At 34.6% G+C, this 20009-nt stretch overlaps 1 protein-coding gene across 1 annotated transcript in view; it reads left to right on the top strand.

The window, feature by feature from the left end:
* Positions 1–853: 853 nt before the first annotated feature.
* LOC103811812 (uncharacterized protein C15orf41 homolog) overlaps positions 854–20009 on the top strand; it is a gene marked incomplete at its 5' end in the record, with an annotated part of 65201 nt that continues 46045 nt past the window's right edge. The window contains 2 exons of the mRNA XM_009084810.1: positions 854–950; positions 4277–4382. Of these exons, the coding sequence (XP_009083058.1) occupies positions 854–950; positions 4277–4382 (203 nt within the window). The remainder of the gene's footprint in view (positions 951–4276; positions 4383–20009) is intronic.

Here is a 20009-nt window from a genome sequence, read left to right as displayed (position 1 = left end):
AAGGGGCTACACAGCCTTACTCGTTACTAGGTAGTGCCATTAGTTGAGCTTGGGTGAAGACAGAAAGCCATGCCTGGAATTGAATGACCAGGTCACTCCAAATTCTAATGGAGAAATGGTGTTTCAGAAATACCAATGTAATGGTATCAGAAATCAAGGACAATAGTTTAGAAAATATTAAGGGCATGCTTGGGCTTTTTTAATGCTTTTTATTTTTCTAAAGGGTACATCTTTTGGTTTTTGTGGTTTTATCTTGCTCACTCATTATTACCTCTTGAAATATTTATCTCTAATATCTGTAACCAATAGAGTCGTATAGTTAACACTCACAGAATTTCTAGATCTTTGTATATTTTGAAATAGGATAATTCTATAGAATCCAGAATGCAAGAGAAACTAAAATTATAGCTCCTCTCTGCTTAAATAAATTTCTGGAAGAGAAAGATTTTCTTGTTCCATTTTTTGGTAACTTTCTGCTAACATTAAAAATAAAGCCAAGAAGGCAGCTACAGTATATCTACATTTGTGGTGTTGGTAGGATTAATCATAATGCTTCTGAAGGTGGAGAGACTCTTCTTTCAATCAGTGAATATACCTCTATATTTTGAATATTTGGAGGTTATAAAATATTGTATGACAGCTTGAATTAATGATGTTTATAATGAAGACATAAAAATGCAAGGATGACAAAGAAGCATTTTTATATCCATGCTTCAGGTTTTCTACAAAGGTTCATTTAATCTGACACAGCATTGCATGCATAAGAAAGATATGTATGACTGCATTAGTAATTCTTGCACTCTTTTTTAAAATAAAATTAATTATGCTGCTGTCTACTTAATGGAATACTTTTATAAACAATAGTTCTTATTCTCTGTGTATAGCTGAAGATCAGCTTCGTGCAAAGGGTTATGACAAAACACCAGACTTTATCTTAGAAGTGCCAGTAGGTAAGTCTTTTAAAAGCATTTTTATAATTTTGTTTTGTGTAGAAGCGTTCATGCTAAAATATTATGGCTACTTAAGTGAAGCATAATCTAGGATACTACAAATTAGTCTCTTCAGGAGTTACCCAGTAATTTTAAGAACTTATAGTTTGGGTCAGAGAGGTTTAATCTTAAGTAGTATTACACAGTGATTCCTCTTGTCTCTGCATGTTTTTATCACGTTATCAAAAAAAGAAAAAAATAGTAACAATAAGAACCTCCAAATCCCTGCTCCCTCTAATGTACTCTACCCACTGTCTTTCTGAACTAAACTCTGAAATACCTATAATTGTCTTATACTTCTAGACCAAATCAGTTCAAATCAGTCTCAGGAGTATTACCATTACACCTATAGGTCATTGCATAAAGGTTTGTCATTGCACAATTACTCTTTTGTCATCACTTTGCATCCAAATACAATCCTGCAGTTTTTGTTTTTCAAAAGCCTGCATAGCAAGAAAGAATAAGGAATAAAAGTATGTATAAAGGTCATGTTAAAGTTCATCTACCTTTTCTGGTCTTGAGGCCATGTGAGGAAGTAATCAGATAACCTAGTAACTGGGCCACAGAAGAAAGAACATCCAAGTTTTCCAAGTGTAAAGGATTATTAATCACCTTTTATAAATTGTCTTTCATGCCAAAAGACTTCTGCTTTGTCTCCATAGAATACAGCACCCATCTATGCAGATGTCTACTTTTCTGTCTGTTAGAGAATTTAAGAAGGCTGAAAGCACTGTGTGCAAGACATATTCATGACTAGGTTTTTGTTCTTGATATTGACAACAGCTGGAATTCTTACTGAGTTAACTGATCTGTACACTGCTATGAAGCCTAGAATATATACTATCAAATGCCGCACTGTTCAGAAGTGCTTGACAATACCGTCTTTCAGCACAATCATTCCTTGTCTATTATCCAACAAAATATGTGTAGGAGAGTCTTCTGAATTATAAGACTTTCCTTAGCTCAATGATGTTTGTATACCTAATCATAGTGATGTCAGTAAGAGGTTATATATATAAAATAGGAAATATATTTGTAACTGAAGGACTCCATATTTGAAACAGCAAGATTTGGCATCCTAATGGTCTGCAATTCACTCACGTCAAGCCACACTTGGAGAGTTTTCAATTAATTTCACTCCTTTGCTGCCATACTTATTGTGAAGAATCTCAGGAAGCTTCAAGGACTTGAGAGGATGAGGGAATTGTTGATTTTTACCAGGTCTAAAGTTCGCCAGGTTACAGAATGGCTGAGGCCAGTGGCCAGCTGCTCAAGCAGGTTCACCTGCAGCTGGCTGCCAAACACAATGTCCAGACAACAGTTGAATATTTCCAAGGAGGGAGACTCCACAGCCTCTCTGGGCAGCCTGTGCTCATGCTCAGTCACCCACAGAGTGAAAAAGCAGTTGCTGGTGTTCAAATGGAACCTCCTGTGTTTTAGTTTGGGCCTGTTGCCTCTGGTCCTGTCACTGGACACTGCTGAAAAAAGCCCGTCTCCCTCATTTTACCAACTGCCATTTAGATACTTGTATACATTGGTAAGATTCTGCAATAATGGAGGCAACAACGTGCACAATACGTACTTGTTATTAAGATACCTACTTCTGTACTAGAAACATGTGAGATTATATTCCAGCTATTCAGGAGCCTGATTAAATGGAAACTAGAAAAGCAGCTAAATAGAACTAATTTTTCTAGTGCTTGAGGAAGGAAACTGGGAAACACCCAAAAGAATTCTTTTTGTAATACTACCCTATTAAAAAGAGGGTTATAAACAGCCATTAATTTGTTCAAATAGATTTGTCTCTAAAAATCCAAGTAGTAATAGCACATTACTTTTTTTAAATTATTATATAATTACTGTATTATATATCTTATATATAACATATGTATTATAAACACTCAACAGGAAATCATTTTCTACCTGTTGTCTGATCTGAACTAGTGTATAGTAGTTGTTGCATTCTCTTCTTTATGATTCAATACATAGCTAGGAAAGGCAAATGTTTCTTAGAAATTGCTTCTGAACTGATTATACTTCAGTTGTTATGTCTCCTAGGGTCTAAAGGTGTTGTGGGTGGGGGAAGTATGTGATTGTATAGGCCTACACAAGTTAACTGGATTACTGATAGCAGTGTAGTGGTGAGAGCTTAGTGTGGTGACTTCATGAGCTATTTACCCAGATTTCCGGAGTAGTTTTGCAGTCTGTGATCAAACATTTGATGCCATAGCCTCTAGTAATCTTTCTGTATTGTGCTTCTGGCTCTACATGTTCTTGAGAAACTCATTCCAAGGCAAATTTAGTCTAAGACATCATAGGTATGAATATTAATTTGTAACTCAAAATAAAGGAAACATTTTGAAAGATCTCTATAATGATGCCAAAGAACACCTTTTGGAGGAAGAATGGTCTGTTAGCATGATGCATATGATTTCTTCTGCAAAATTATGTTGGTAACTTCAGAGAGGACTTTCCTATATTAAAAAAAATTGATACTTTATTAATATTAGAAATTCACTCCTGCAAGAAATGAGGAAAGACATGAACTAAAGCAAATCCTACAGCATTGAAAGAAAAAGGAATTCAAAATCACAATTTTTCACATCAGCCTTCTTATTCCTAACTTCTTTCTGGTGAAACATTATTGATTTTGCAAAAGAAAGTAAGCTGACACGTGTCTATGATAAACTTCCTTGCCGTTCTTACACCATCCACTCTGGATTGGTGCAAAGTAGCTGTCTTTACCAGCTTAGCTGACTGTTCTTGTTATCCAGCAGAAATTTTCAAAACCTTACAACTGCTTTCCCGCAAAGTAAGAATGGAAGTAGGATATAACTTATTCTTAGTCTAATCTCTTTTTCTTTACATTCTGTTTGTGTTAGAATAAATCCAGATATCTAAATCAGAGTGTAATTAGACCAAAATTGATGTAATTATCTGTTTTCAATTCCTTACCTTACAACTGCTTTCCAACAAAGTAAGGGTGGAAGTAGGATATAACTTAGTCTAATCTCTTTTTCTTTACATTCCGTCTTAGAATAAATCTAAATATCTAAATCAGGGTGTAATAAAACTGAAATTGATGTAATTGTCCATTAAAATGTTCTCTGGTATTTTTTATGTGTCCTAGGTTCATATCTGAAAGATATTTTTTATAAATATGTAACTCTGTTGCAAGCATGAATTATGTGGTAGATTGTGGAGTAAATAGGATATTCCCAAACACACTCTTACAGGCTGTTGAGTGTGATTTTCACAGTTCAGTTTATTTTCTGCTGTCACCCTAGCTGTGGAAGGACACATTATTCACTGGATTGAAAGCAAAGCCTCATTCGGTGATGAAAGTAGCCACCAAGCCTACTTGCAGGACCAGTTTTGGAGCTACTGGAACAGGTATAGTTTTGTTACTTTTCCTTATAGATAAATAGGACTGCATTTTAAAAAGAATTTACTGGATAAAACTCTTGTATTAAGCCATGTGGACAAAATACACCTTACTAATCTGGCATTTTGAATGTCATTAATTAGCATGTCAAATTGGAATACTGAAATATTTGTGAAAAAATCAGATCTTAATTGTTAGCATGCAACAGATATATAGGATGATTTTACAGTGATGCTAGATGAAAGATTGTCATATGTCAATTATTTTAATACCTGATTTTGAAGGAGGATTTTGTTGTAATGTGTTGTAATATGTGCAAGGTGACAAATTTGTTAACAAATCTTCACAGTCTAACCAAGTGGGCTTTATATGTAGAGAATTTTATTCCTCATTGTCATTGTATCACGGACAAGACTGTTTCACTGAGGTGTTTTTAAGAAGTGTTTCTTTTGTATATTATCTACATTTGATGCAATAATAATAATTATCTTTAAGTTAAAAACATCAAAAGTATTTGCAGGAATGTAAGGAGCGAGAGAAGTTAGGCCATACGGAGTTTAACATGTTGATGGTATTAGTATAAAATTTTATTTTCTTTTAGAGATGGTTAAAACACTTCTGCTTTATTCTTCTAGTTGCCATTATTGTATGTATTTATATATCTTTTCATGGTACTAGGCACTTCTTCACTGGAGGATTTTTTTTAAACAAAAAAATCTTAAACCACAATGCTTCATCTTCAATGCCATTTTTACGTGGTAGAAACCTAAGCAAGATAGTCAGTGAGGTAAATAAAAGTTTTAATAAATGAGTTTTTAAAGTCTAAATTTAGAATCCTTCTCAGTGTTCACAAGAGACCATCAATGAAATCTGAGGGATAGTGGAGAACATGACACAAACATGTGCAAACATGCAACAAAAAGGGAGCATATGCCATCTAGTCTGGTGAGCATTAGTATTTCAGCTGAATGTGAGAAATGTCAAAGTGAAAATAGCTAGCATTGGTTTCAGAAATACCTTAAAGGCAGACTCCATAGAAGGCAGCAAAGGAAACCAAATCATAGAATCAACAAGGTTGATTCTAAGATCATTGAGTCCAACCATTAGCCTGCTGGTCTGCTCTAACCCCTAAACCCTGAACCATATCCTCCAGCTTCAGAACCAGACACCTCTTAAACACTTCCAGAGGTGATGACTCCACCACCTCCCTGGGCAATCTATTCCGGTGCCTGACCACCCTAACAGTGAAAAAAATTTTCATGACATCTAATCTGACTCTCTCCTGTTTCAGCTTATGGCCATTCCCTCCAGTCCTCTCACTGCAGGCATGGTAGAAAAGACCATCCCCCACCTCTCTACAACCCCCTTTCAGGTAGTTGTAGAGTGATGAGGTTACCTCTGAGCCACCTCTTCTCCAGGCTAAACAAACCCAATTCCCTCAGTCATTCCTCATACGACATGTTTTCCAGACCTTTTATAAGCCTTGTTGCCCTTTGCTGGACTCACTGCAGCGCTTCAGTGCCCTTTTTAAAGTGAGGGGCCCAAAACTGAACATGGTACTCGAGGTGTGATCTGACCAATGCCAAGTAGAGGAGGATGGTCACTTCTGTAGTTCTGCTCACCACAGTATTCTTGATACAGGCCAAGATGCTATTGGCCTTCTTGGACACCTGTGCACACTGTTGGCTCATATTGAGCCAGCTGTCCACCAGCACTCACAAGTCCCTTTCTGACAAGCAACACTCAAGTCACGCTTCCCCCAGCCTGCAGCAGTGCATGGGGTTGTTGTGTCCCAAGTGCAGGACCCAGTACTTTGCCTTCTTGAACCTCGTGCTGTTGTCCTCAGCCCACTGACCAAGTCGGTCCAGGTCCCTCTGTTGAGCTTACCTACCCTCAGGCAGATTGACACTCTCATCCAGCCTAGTGTCATTTGCAAATTTACTGAGGGTGCACTCAAGCCCCATGTCCAGATCACCAATATAAGCAGCGCAGCCAGTTTTTCTAGAAGTATGCTGTGGCAGACAATGTCAAATGCCTTATTGAAATCCAGATAGACCACATCCACAGCTTCCCTTCATCCACTAGGTGAGTCAGTTTGTCACAGAAGGAGGTCAGGTTGGTCGAGCAGAACCTTTCCTTCATAAATCCATTTTGGTTAGACTCAATACCCTGGTGGCCATCTTGAGAATAGGCCAGTTTTTCTAGAAGTATGCTGTGGCAGACAATGTCAAATGCCTTATTGAAATCCAGATAGACCACATCCACAGCTTCCCTTCATCCACTAGGTGAGTCAGTTTGTCACAGAAGGAGGTCAGGTTGGTCGAGCAGAACCTTTCCTTCATAAATCCATTTTGGTTAGACTCAATACCCTGGTGGCCATCTTGAGAATAGCATCGTCAAAATTCAGAATTATTCTCTGCAGAAATATTTTTGATTGACATGAGAAGGGCCTGCTCTTACCTGAAAGCACTGATCTTGTCCTAGAAAGTAGTGACTTGGAAAACTTGAATCAAGGTAATGGGAACCTCGGGAAGACTGTCAGTCATTGGATGAAGATACTATACTACAGGAAAGTTGTAGAAAATAAATTGTGAAACATATAAACAGAATATGAAACTTAAAAAGAAATCTGAGAATATACAATATCTCAGCAAACGGTGAGAATGGCAGGAAAGATGCTGCTGCAAATGGTGCTGAACTTCACATCAGTGTAAACGAGGAGATGAAGGAGATCAGGCTGGGAAGAGGCCATTAGATGTACTCTCTGGAATATTTTCTGAGCATAAAGGATGTGTTTGAAGGGATACATGATGGTATCAGAAAAAAGCATTTCCAAGAAGTGAAGTTTGAATAGATAACATGAGCATAAAGATACTAAGTTGAGATGTGGTGAACGTTGAGTAGGCAAGTAGGATGAAGGCACTGATCCATTTGTTGTTTGCAGTAAAATTGCCATTGCAAAGTTGATGTTTCTGTCTTTTTTTTTGTGCTGAACAAAATGTCTCTCCACATTTTGGTTTGAACTATAAAAATGTGTAAAACATTTGAGAATCGTGTACCATTTGAATCTGACATTTCCAAAAGAAACTTCTCTTATGCTTTTATCAAGAAACCAAGATGTAGCTAACTTCATTTTAATTTTAACATGTACTAATTAATAATTCAACTTCAAAAATGGAATAACATCTCTCACTGAGCTGTTAGTCAAGTATCTTTAATGTTGCAAAAGCTAGACTGAAATGACATGTGGATCAATAAAACATTTTGGAAGTAGTTTTGAGATCTTGCCAAATCTGCTGTTATAGCTGTTCATATTGAAAACAACTACAAAAATTGTTGATTCATAAATACAGTGACTTTACTTTGATATAAAGGAGACTAGAACTCTCCTTAGTAAGATTTATTACTTCCTAAATCCAAAATTTAGTGATAGGTTAACTATGGAAATTAAGCAGATTTTTGTGAAGTTCTTTTAAAGAACAGATCCTTTTAGTTTTAATTTTGGTACTGCTTGGCCAAACTGACAGTGTCACATCTTCTGAAATGAGTTCTGAGTTACTGCACCTTCTAATATAATGGCAGTTGGGTTAATGAACACATGTTGACAAATTAGGTTGCATGTAGGTTAGACAGTTAACTTTCATTGCTCTCTGAAACTATTTTATATGAAAGGGCACATGTGTAGCTTCACAAACTGTGAATCAATTGTGTATTATTTAATCAGCCTATGCAGGGGTCTCTCACGTGAGAACCAGCTTCCCAGTCAATTTACCACACCTTTGTGTCTCCCTCTCTTGAAAGAGGAATCATTTGGAGAAGAAGTATCAGTTCACAATAGAGATTCCACAGCACTCAGCTGATAGTTTAGGTTTTTGTAAACCTAATCTGTTGGTTGAACTTAAAGCAGAAATTAAATTGGGGAGAAAATCTGTACCATCATCTGTTAGATGTGGGTAGAAGTACAAAACTAGATACTTGAAAAGGAATGAAGGTGAGAGGTTTTAGACCTTTTCCAATCAGCTTCTTTACTGCTTCTCTGAAAATTAGGAGTGAAACTGGAAAAGTTTCTGGGTTTGTTTTCCGCATGTCACAGATGTAGGATGAATTCTAGTCAGAATCTGATTGAAAGCTTTGAGCATAGGTTTGGTTTGTTTGTTGTTATGTGTGTATTTCATTAAATCCTGTACTCTGTGCTAACTAAATCTATGAGTGTCTTAAATTGGTCTGTACTGACAGGAAAGAAATGGCACTTTCTCATTTAACAGAACAGCTCCCTAGATGCAGTCAACCATGTCTGTTCACCTCAGTGCAAAAGAACACCTTTTTATTACTCTGAGTTCTGCAGGGACAGCTTAGCAAGGGTTTTTATGGCTCATACATCAATGGTATTGTTAAGCAATTTTCAGTCGCAGTGCTGCACTGCAACGTCATCTTCAAATTAAGCTTCACATTAAAAATGTACAAAGTGTACCTTGTCAGTGGGTTTGCACAGTTGTAATTTAAGATGCTGGTTAGGTATTGAGATTTTTCAATAATAAAGAAACAGGGAAAGGCAGGATTGGTCTTGCATGTTCCCAGGCTGATTTTGCAGAGCAATGTTGTAGAAAAAAAAGCTATTTCATGTACTGGACCAACTTACTATAAAATGATTCATGTACTTACAGAATCCTTTCCCTCAATATGTTTGTTTCTTCAAAGCAGTGGCATCCACTTAACAGGCTATAGCTTTCACTGCCACTGGATAAATAAACAACTGCGTGTGCAAAATATAATTACTTTATGCACATATAGTAGATACCATGCTTTTCACTGTTCACTACATTGGTGTGGTTGTTGTAACCATGAGGATAAAAACTGTTCAATAGTCAGTGTGACCAAAGGTAATTTGGAGAGCATGAGCAGGAAGTTACAGATTGCACTTTAAAACAAGATCTGTGAACATGTTGTAAATTATTTTAGGATTTAGATGAGTCCTGCTGTTTCTTTTTTTTTTTCCCCCCAGACTGTCTAATTTTAAATTTTGTTTCTAACTTAAGTTAAACATTGGACTCCTGGCTGTAAAATTCTGTTAGTCAGAACTGTTAGGCATGACTGTTGATTTCTAAGAACGATATAGAGATCAGCAACACATGGTTCAAATAGTAATTAGTGGTGCAATGTCAGTGACTGGCTGTAAGAAGATATAAACTCAAATACAGGAATTTACATTTTCTATCTTCTGCAAGCATGGCTAAGGCATATGTACGCTCTGGAATGTAATCTCTAGAGAGTCCCAGGAGAAAGCTTGTCAGTGTTATTAGCTAAAGAAACTTTACTATATGTGAGGAAGACCGTAGGAAAATGTCATATCTGACACTGATATTAAACTAAAGGCAATTTCCCATAGTGAAAGAGAAGCATTTCATCTTCTCTTTGAATAAAAATTGTAAGTCATCTCTATTCCTTCCCCCATTTGCTTGTATTCTAAATGTTATTTGTCCTCTGCTTCTGCTTTTTTGCAAGAATAAATAAATGCAAATTTCCCATAAGTAATTTTATATTAGTAACCATACTTTTTGGAAGCCTAAATTCATGATTCATGATTCAGTGTGTTGTCTGATCTTGAGACTGGTTTATAACTAGCAGTCATAGTAAAATTATCATAGAGCCCCGGAGATTAAAAAAGGTATTTATTTCAGATAAGTGCAAACAGAAACTATGCAAAAGATTATATTTCAGTCACAAACACAGATGATGTGTTCTTAGGGTTTTTTGAGAAGAGTGTTCTGTTAAAAGTAATTTTCAGTTGACTGTAAGGATGAGTCATATGTGAGCAAGGCTGAATCAGAACATCAGAATGATAGACATTTTTTGCTGTTCAGCTCCTTAAAATGGTTTGACATGTTACAATGAAGACTGTTTAAGTAATAATTGTTGTCTGATTGTAGGTGGTAGAGCAAGGGGGAGTTATGCTGTGGGTTTGTGGATGCCTGTTCTATTATCAAGTTCAGTATTCCTCAGCTGCAGATGGTTTCCAAAGTTGTACTGGTGAGTTGAAAGTCAGTGTAACAACTTGACTTAGAGGAAACCTTAGGAGTCACATTTGTCAAGTGGCTAGGAAAACTGTTCATGCACACCCAGTATCCAAAGCTTCATTGGCAGCCCAAACATAAAGAACTAAAAGGTCATTCTTCTTCTTGCAGTGTGATGGTTTGTTGACATATTTTGACACACTGGTACAATGCTGAAAGGTTTTGACCTTACTGCAACACTGAGGGACTTGGGTTTGTTTAGCTGTTTAATGTGTGGAGATTTTGATGCAGACTGGGTTTCGCTTTGCTCCTTTTTCTCTCCCTTCTGACTCCACTTGAATTACTAAATTAATCTTAAACAAAAATGGATGTAGATAGAAGAGAGAATTTACTATTATTTTTGCCACTTAGGACTATATGTAGATGAGTTTCTTCAAAAATAATTCACTTTTTTAAAGTGAATTATAATGCTAATTTGCTAGCCTTAGTAGCAACGAGTAAGATACATTTTTTTATAGACAAGAACAGAACCAAAAGCAGTGAAGAGTGCCATTTTCTCCTAGTTTATGGATGCAGTAGTTTGTGAGGATGATAATAACCTCTGTTCTTCTGTGAGTTAAAAAGATATATGAGTACACTCAAACATACATACACACACACACATACATACATAGGCATACCTCTGCACTTCACAAATGTTTTCGACACATTTAGCTTATTTCCATAGCATTTGACATTAATTATTTTTATCTTTATTTAATGAAACATGAAAAGTATAAAAATCAACATGTAGTTTACGAAAAGTATAATTTTTTTAACTCTAGCTAAAAGTAATGTTTTTAGATTTGACCAGTCATGCTCTCTTTAACAATGTGGTTGAATAACAGAGCATGAAGACATTTGCATAGAGAACACAGCATCGTAGGTTGTTTTATTGTTTATCAAAACTAGTCTTTGTCAAAGCAAAGAACAGACCATCTTCTATTCATATGAGCATTTATATAAGAATAATTGATATTAGTTAAGTATACTTCATGCATTGTTCTCCTTAGATACTGTATTTAATATGGACATGAAACTGGGGTTTTCATTATAATTTAATTCTATAATGTAAGCCTCTTTCTCTTCTTCTCTGAACTTAAAAAATAGTAACTGAAGCGTTTTATATCTTTGTTTAAATTATTTTTGCCTTATATTTTCCTGTACTGTCTTAAATATTATCGTGTCACAGGAGACTCGTGTAGACAGAGCTTTTTCAGCTTCCTTCCACATTACTGCAAGGCTTCAGCTCCAATTTTCCTGGTATTTCTCATTCAGATTAGACAAGCATCTAAGTTTATGTACAATCAGAGCTGACAGCATAGATCCTGCTATGCTTGCCAAAGGCCTGGTTGCAGACACTCCACTATGTCAGAGAATGTCAACCCCCCACAGACCTTACCTTTCAGAATTCCTTGTAATTTTTAATTGACATTTACATCTGACATTTTCAATGTATTTCTTAATGTTGAGTCTTTATCTGCCTAGTAATAGTTAAAACCAAACCAAACCAAAAAGAATCCCTTCCTGTAAACTATGATATCATATATTTTTATTTAACAAGATCAAGTTGCTGGGCTGAAACTCAAGAAAGACCAACTCCCCATTCCTTCTTGTAACTCTGTAGTTGTTACTCTAATCCATTTGAAATGACAATTGAGAAGGGTAGTAGGAGTATAAAGTGAAATTTAACTCTTTAGTACTGTGAACAAAGTGTAAGCATATTACCATTACAATGCATTATGCACAGAAAGGGTACAGACATTTTGAGAAAATTATAAGAATGCTAATAGATATTCACCTTTCAGTCGGATCCTTGAATAATGAAAGTGGTACCTTCATACCTGTATTCATGCAACATAAGCATGTTAACAGCATATTATTGGGAATGAAGTAAAGCTGGCAAGTATGTCATTTAGCTGCATGTTGCAGTTTGTTGTGCTTCCTTGCCTTCAGAAATCTCAAGTATTCATTTGAGTTAAAATGCTAAAAGCCTAATAAATTAGTATGAGCATAATTATCCATCTATTAGAAGTTAGATGAAGGACTGCAGTTGATCATAAATGTCACAAAGCAAAAAAGTAGAAGCGGCATTTTGTCACAAATAACGCTGCTTTTTTTCTAATTAGTTAATTTACATTTTGCAAATTAAGGTCAAGATTCAGACAGAAGATAATCTAGTAGAATATCATAGCTTTACTGACCTGTATTTGTATATGCCAAATTTAAGTTAATTAGAAATGTAGATGCTGTTTGTTTTATCTGTCAAAAAGCTCATGTTAAAAAAAAAATCTAGACACACTTTTTCACCCAACATTTATCATCTAAATAATAGTCTTGCTAAGATGGCAGCCTCATAATAAACTCTTTTCAGTGGAGTGATGGGTAATGAAGCTTGCTTGTGAAGGCAGCGAAAAATGTTGTCTAGCCAAATGTGTGAATATGATGGCTAGAGAATCAGTGGACTTTCTCAGTCATCAATCTTTTTAGTAGCCTCTTATACATCTGAATATTTTGATAGATGATCTAATAATTGAGTTATCTATCTTTCTAACTATCAGAGTTGCATAAAAATTATTCTCACATGCTATTGAATATTATGTGTATTGGGCATCCAGTAAATTTTTCAAAAAAAGGTCCAAGAGATGGAGGAATTTTGTTTGTCTTAAGCAGCCTTTAATATATTAAATGAGAACTTATAGTATATAGAATAAAAAAACTATTTGTACTAATATAAGGAAAAAAGTCATTTATGTCAGTTGCTGATTACAGATGGGGCTCGGTAAATAAAACATTTAAAAGCATGATACTGATGAGGTTCATGCAGAATCTAAGAGAAATTTGAGGAATTAAAGGAGTAGATTCAGTAGTCCCCAGACAGTTTATGGACAGGAATCACATTTCCATGCAGTTGCACAAATTTCTGGCATTGAGGAAATCTTGGCTTAGGCAAAAAGAAATATGATGTCGCTATAGAGTACCAAGTAACGTTCAGCCTCTGTGAGAGCAGTTTCTCTTGATTAAAGATGAGAATGAAATGTATATATTGAAACTGCACACATTTTATTTATTCTGAATGATTGTGCAGTAAGGAATTGTACTTCTAGAGCACAAGAATCTGCTTCCCTAAGACACTAATCTTGCATTAACAGAGGCACTCACGATATTTGGATAAATTGCGTTAAGCCCATCATCAGATGTTTCTTACTAGAGCTTGTGAGTAGCAGAGCAAAATGATTGTTAGTGTATTCTTTTAAACACTGCAGTTCAAACAGACATGATATCATTCTTGACTTCACACACATTTCTGGTCAGGTAAAAATTATTTTAGCAATAAGAAAAATATTAGTTCACTGAGAATATTTTAATCTGTTTTTCCACCTCTGTCATCAATTTATGTTCAAATGCATACTTTTCTTTAGATTATAAAATGTTCCTTGTAAATTCTTGAAAACTGTATGACAGGGACTCATTTTTTAATTTATTTTCATTTTTTAGTACTTTGTTTGTTTCATAACTACCACAAAGTATAAACAAATATGTTTTATGAATAGTTCTTCAATTAGCAAAGAGGCTTTTTTTTTTCCCTGTTCAACACAAGAGTGACCAGGATATTTTCTTGAGGATATCGTAAAGCTTTTTACTCATTGCAGAATTTTAGTGGAAAAGTATCAGAGGGATTTCCTTTGTAGTTACTAACTGCTTAAAGGAGAATGAGAACGATGAATTTTGAGGAGTTGCGTGTTATCAGCATTTAACAATACTCTGTGGAAGTATCATTGGGCTTCTTTGGACCATGCCACTGCCTATGGATGCACAAACTTAATACAGTTCTGGCTGTCTCACTGACAGTGTTTGTGACTCTCATGCTGAATAAGCAAAGTTCTTCAAGTTTTATGGTTCTTGCTAAACATTCATAGTTAGTTGGATATAGTTTGTGTACGGTTAAAGCAAGTCACTGAAATAAGCTGATGAGTAACAAAAATGTAAAAGCTTAAAATTTGTCTCTTGAAGTTCCACATTTATCTCACAATATTGCATCCCGTTTAAACAGTATACAACTTTGTTTTCAGTTTATTTTGTTGGTTTGGGATTTTTATTTGATGCAATTTTAAATTTCATAAGGGCAATTTTACGTAAGTATAATTTAAACCTAGAACTAAAGCAGTAGGAAATAAATTACCAAAAAAACGTTATATTATTACATGGGGAGTTTTAGTGCAAGAAAGCTAAAATCGCTTCTGAATAAAGTCATAAGCAATTAACTGGAATTGATCAAAGTCAGTGTTTGATTTTCCTTACTACATGAGGCTTCTTCTGACCTTAAGTAATTTGGCAGGTATTCTTGTTAGCATTTGTAGCATTTCTGCTCGAGAACATACCAAGCTCCTATGCATACACAGTGTGTTAAACAAACTTACGTATATATTTGTGTGCATACCTTACAAATGTTTCTATATTTAGGAAAGAGGTCTTCATTTCCCTCTCCTAATCAAAATAGCAAGCATCTGTGTTCCTTCTTGTCATTTGATTAGCATGCTCTCATCCATCACTAGTCTTTGATATGAACATCAAGAAATCATGTCCTTTTGTTTTAAATGATAAATGTGCCTTTGTACTGAATACTTATAGACATTCCAAGATTTACATCTGAATTATCAAAGTGTAACTGCATAGCTGCTCTGATGTATGACATTATTAGTGAAATAAAGAATTTTTAATTTTTTGTGGCGAGGCCTTCAATGTTTACACCTCAAGGCTGATTTAGTTGTGATGCTGCAAAAATTTTTCTTTCAGCCACTATTTTTCTAGTATGTATTGTTTATCAGCAAGAGACAGTCAAGTGCATGAGAGCCTCTGCGGACATTCCTATTTACGTGGTCCAAGCCTGTCTCTTCATGTTTCATTATTTAGGTCTGATGTCTAGTTAGCTCTTATCAAAACTAATACCATCTGAAGTACCAGGCTTCCGGTGGTCACACGACCAGCATGAAGATTTCTTCAATCTGACTAATATTATTAAAGACAGTATCTCTTTAAACCTGGGCTTTGTTTCAGTGTCTAGATCCATTACATCTTGTAAATGCATTTTGGTGAATGATTCACTGCCTGTTTCAATAGGTGAAATACGTCTCAAATTATATTGTGCACATTTTGAAATTTAAAAAACAGTGAAAATGCAAGTGTTTAGACTAAAGCTTTGCTGCCATTCTTACTATATCTTGATGTTACTAAGGCAGAAAGAGCCACCATATGGCTGTCTTCTCATTGTTGGAACACAACAGTAAGTGAAAATGTTCTAGAAATCAGACACCTAGGTGGGATTTTATCAACTATTTTATCATCTATTTGTAGAAAAAATTGAATGTGTCAGGCAAATAGGTAATTTAATTTAAGTTCCTACAGAAAGCAAGTGTTCCTTGAAATCTTTGGGTTCACTCACACATAATAAAACATTTTTTTCCTGTATTACTTTTCTGCTGTTGCATTTATTGTGTTCTGAGTTTATCATGGTTGAATTCATTTCATGTTCTAAGTGCTGAAATGCTTAAATTGAATCTTTGAAATTTACAGTTTCAAGATACTGCAGTTTATAATCTTTGAAATTTACAAAATAGTTCAGAGAAGAATTTATTGAGGGATCCCACAAAATTATTTAAGGGTCCATGATCATAATCAGTTTGTAATTGCAATATTTTGTAGTGTCATAGATGTAACACAGTGAAATATTTAGGACTTTTTCAACTTTTTGTTATTGTTTACCTCAGAAACTTTGACCACATTTTTTGTGTAATTCAGTTGATTTGATTCCAAATCTGTTTAAATTATGAAGTAATGCAAAACTGATCACTTTATTTATATCTTTTTATTTGTAAAGTACTGTTTATTTTAAAATAATGAAAAGTACACATATTTCAAGTTCTCTGTAGAAAGGTACATTTGAAAGTATATTCTCATTTATTTGTCTCAAAAGGAGAAATAGCTTGCGTCCTTTGCAACACAGCCCAATAAATGAAATGAGATTTTCCAGTGTATGAAGGATGCTTGTGAGTTTTTGAGACACTGAAGCTGTAACCCAACTTGAAGAAGACAATGATGGCAGTGAGCTTCTGTCCAGAGTTAATCAGCTGCAGAATTTGTAAACTGCGTATGTGTCAAAGTTGAAAATGTTAGCACTCTGATAGAAGCTTGAAAAGGTTAGACCTGATAAAAGCCATCAGCAGTTAAAGAAGGTGATTTATGGGAATGCAATGACACAAAATGCCTCATTTATCACTCATATATAGATAGGTTAAGGTTTCTGTGTCATACTTTTAAAACTTGACCACTTAGAATTGTCAAAATAGGAACTTAATTGCCCATCATATATTTCAGTTTAAATTTCCTTTGCTTGAATTTTGGTGATTTTACTGTTTTGCTTCTCATATGGTTCTTTTTAAAGTCGTTCATATTTCATATTTATTTCATATTTGTTTCAAATGGTATGCTCAGTGCTCTGTTAGAACTTTTATTAGGTAAAGCTGTTGATTTGAATGCTATCCAAATCTTTTGTTGATTTACAGTTTCTGCATAACTGTAAGGAAAATAACTGAAGGTTTCATTTTCCTCTGTTCTATACCACTAATTCTCATCAAGAGTTTATAGCTTTCTAATTCAATCCTTACATTTCCTCTTCAAACTGAAATACAGGATTTAAAAGTGAATCCATCAATTGGTTTCCAGTTCCAGTCACTTAAGCTACTGTTTATCTCCTTGGAAATTAAATTTAATCCAAAACTACCCGTATTGTTAAATGATCCTAAAACAAAATAAAAATGGTAGGAAGAACGCGGAGTAGTATGTTATCCTTCTGCTGGTTTGATGCGAGGATATCAGCAAGCAAATCCCATAGATTTGAGATTGACTGGTTTTATTTTAACTGTCCACCTTTTTATCATAGTGCTGAAAAAGAAAATAAATGCTAACATAGGTAAATTCTCATTAGGGAATTATCTTTAAGAACATATTTGTAAAATAAAGCAACTACTTTAAAGGCATTGCATTAATACTAAAATACAGGTTCAGCTGCCAAAAAAAAATTTGTGATAATGAAGTTTGTAAGGATTTCATTTTCTTTACCTACTTATCTTTTAAAATATTTCATCCTCTTATTTCTTGATCTTATACAGAAAAGCCTGAACAGAATAATTATAATTTTTGATATCAAAAAACTTACCTTTTTGTTAGCTTTCACAATTTATGGCCCCAGTTGTATAGCATTCTGTTTGTTCAGCGATGACCTTCCAGGTTCGATTTAAAAAGAAGTCGGAAGCATTTGTCATGTCTGCTCGATCTTGTCCAGGGGTACCTATTGTAATTATAAAGGACTAATAAGGTTGTTTATAATATAACAGTCTGACAACCCTAAAAAATCTTCTGGAGAGCAACTTCTTTTTTTTTTTTTTATTTTGTCTTTCTTAAGGGGAAAAAAAAAATCTCTTCTTGCTTTGTGTTGCACTGTGTCTTTCCTGTTTGAGTTGAGAAAGCATAAAGAACTTATACCTTGAAAAACTTAACTTAGTTTTAAAAGATAAGCTGCATAATTTGCTCATTCATAATACTTTTTGGAAATGCTTAGTAATAATGTGACTTTAGTACAGTTGCACCCTATATTTAATTGGTGTATATAGAAGTGATTACAATATACTTTAGAAAAATCAAATTCCTTTCACCCGGTAGCAAAAGAAACCCACTTATTACTGTGTCTGTGGCAAAAATATGAGATACATTAATATAGTAATCTCTATTTTTTAGGAAAAAAACAAATTAAGAATATCCTGGGGTTTATTCCATAATAAGCATTATTAAAGTACTGATGTAAGTGGATGTTCTAGTGGTATTTTACATTATATGTCAGGTTTTTTGCAATTGACTTATGATCTTTTTTCCCCTTCATATGCCTTTGTCTTGCTTCCTCTCTTCTCTTTCCTCCCCCTTTTCAGCATCATCCAGCAAAACCACAGTTTTTTTATAGGCATCTATATAAGGTAAACAAAAACATACTAAACCCAATGGAATTTGAGTATTTGACAGAAATGTTTACCTCTCTTGTGTGGTATGTAACAACACTGTATTATTGTCAGGCTGCCATACATCACTTAAATACCCTTAGACAGCAAAGGCAAAATCTTGACAATTCAGTAATCTCATCATGTGATTTCAAGAAGGCTTTTTTTCATATCTACAATTGAGACAAATTTATGTTGTATGTATTTATGGTTGTTAAACTCAAAATTGTCTCAATTCATTAATTTTTAACATTGTGCTCTCTTAATGACTATGAAGAAAGTTATTAAAATGCCTTAATTATAGGGCTAGAAGAAGAGAAAGCACAAGTCTTTTTAGCATATGATGTTTCAATTGTTCACTAAAGGATAAAGAGGGCATTCAAGCATGGTTTAGATAACTGTCAGCAATAATAAAATGCAAGGTAGTTTGTAGAGCCTTGAAAGATCTTTCAGGGAAATAGATTTAATTAAAAAACAATAAAATGGACTTTTCATTTCAAAGAAATCCAAAATGTTATACAATTTCAGGATGCTAGTGTATTAAGAGCAATGTATTTTTCCAAGGATAGGGAAAAATAACTGAAAATATTCAGCAGACCACACAGCAGTAATGCCTTTATTTTGTGTGTGTGAATGTATGTTCTTCAGCTTTTAAAACACAGACTATGAGTAACAGAGATATTTTATGTTTTGTTAACTGTCTGATTTTACCTGTTCATGTTTATTTTAGTTTTAGCTTTTAAAAATTTATTTTTTTATAAATGTGTAGTGAACACAACTTCTTAATGTAAAATTATGTTCTCACAATTACCCTCAGAACTATGCAACTGACATACTGGCAGAAGATCAGTTGCCTATTTTGTAGAGCCCGTAGGTTCCTACTCATCATAGGTTTTGTCTTATATACTATAAAAATACATTTTGAAGTATATTTCTGGTTTCTGCTTTTTTTCTTCTCACTGAATCAAAAATCACATTTGCTAGTAATGTGTTTGGTTGTGTGTGTGTTGAAGTTTATTTAAGCACTTGTTCTGCATTATTCAGTTGTACTGCTTCTGGCAAGCTAGAAGCAGCTTAACTTGCATGTGATCAGCAGTGGTTTGTAAACAACATTGACTGTTAGTTTTGCTCTCTCGCTTAGCCTCATGCTTTCCCAAGGAAGTTTTTATAAGTTGTTTTCTCTCACACTGGTGCACACACATCAATTGCATTGACCAGTTGTTTTGTTGTAACAAGGGTACCAAATGAATCTGCATGCAAGTTGTCTTTGTGTAGCAAGTTTTACAGATAAGTCAACTTCACCAGGGTGCATTTTCAGGAAACGCTAAAACTCTATCAGTTTTTTAGTTGTAGTTGCTGCCCCAAGTACATTAAAACTTGTTCATAATGAAAATGTGACTTCAATATGTAGAGTCTTGTTATATCCTCTAGTAAATTGTTTGGATTGCTAATTCATATCAGTGTTCACTTTGTCACTGACTGATCATAGAAATGGAAAACATCCCTGTTCTTGAAGTTTTTGAGAAAGAAGTGCCTC

This window comes from Acanthisitta chloris, unplaced genomic scaffold, assembly GCF_000695815.1.
Source record: "Acanthisitta chloris isolate BGI_N310 unplaced genomic scaffold, ASM69581v1 scaffold10501, whole genome shotgun sequence".
Classification (NCBI taxonomy): Eukaryota; Metazoa; Chordata; class Aves; order Passeriformes; family Acanthisittidae; genus Acanthisitta; species Acanthisitta chloris.
The sequence above is the reverse complement of the archived record's forward strand: the minus strand, read 5'-3'. Positions and strand labels throughout refer to the sequence as shown.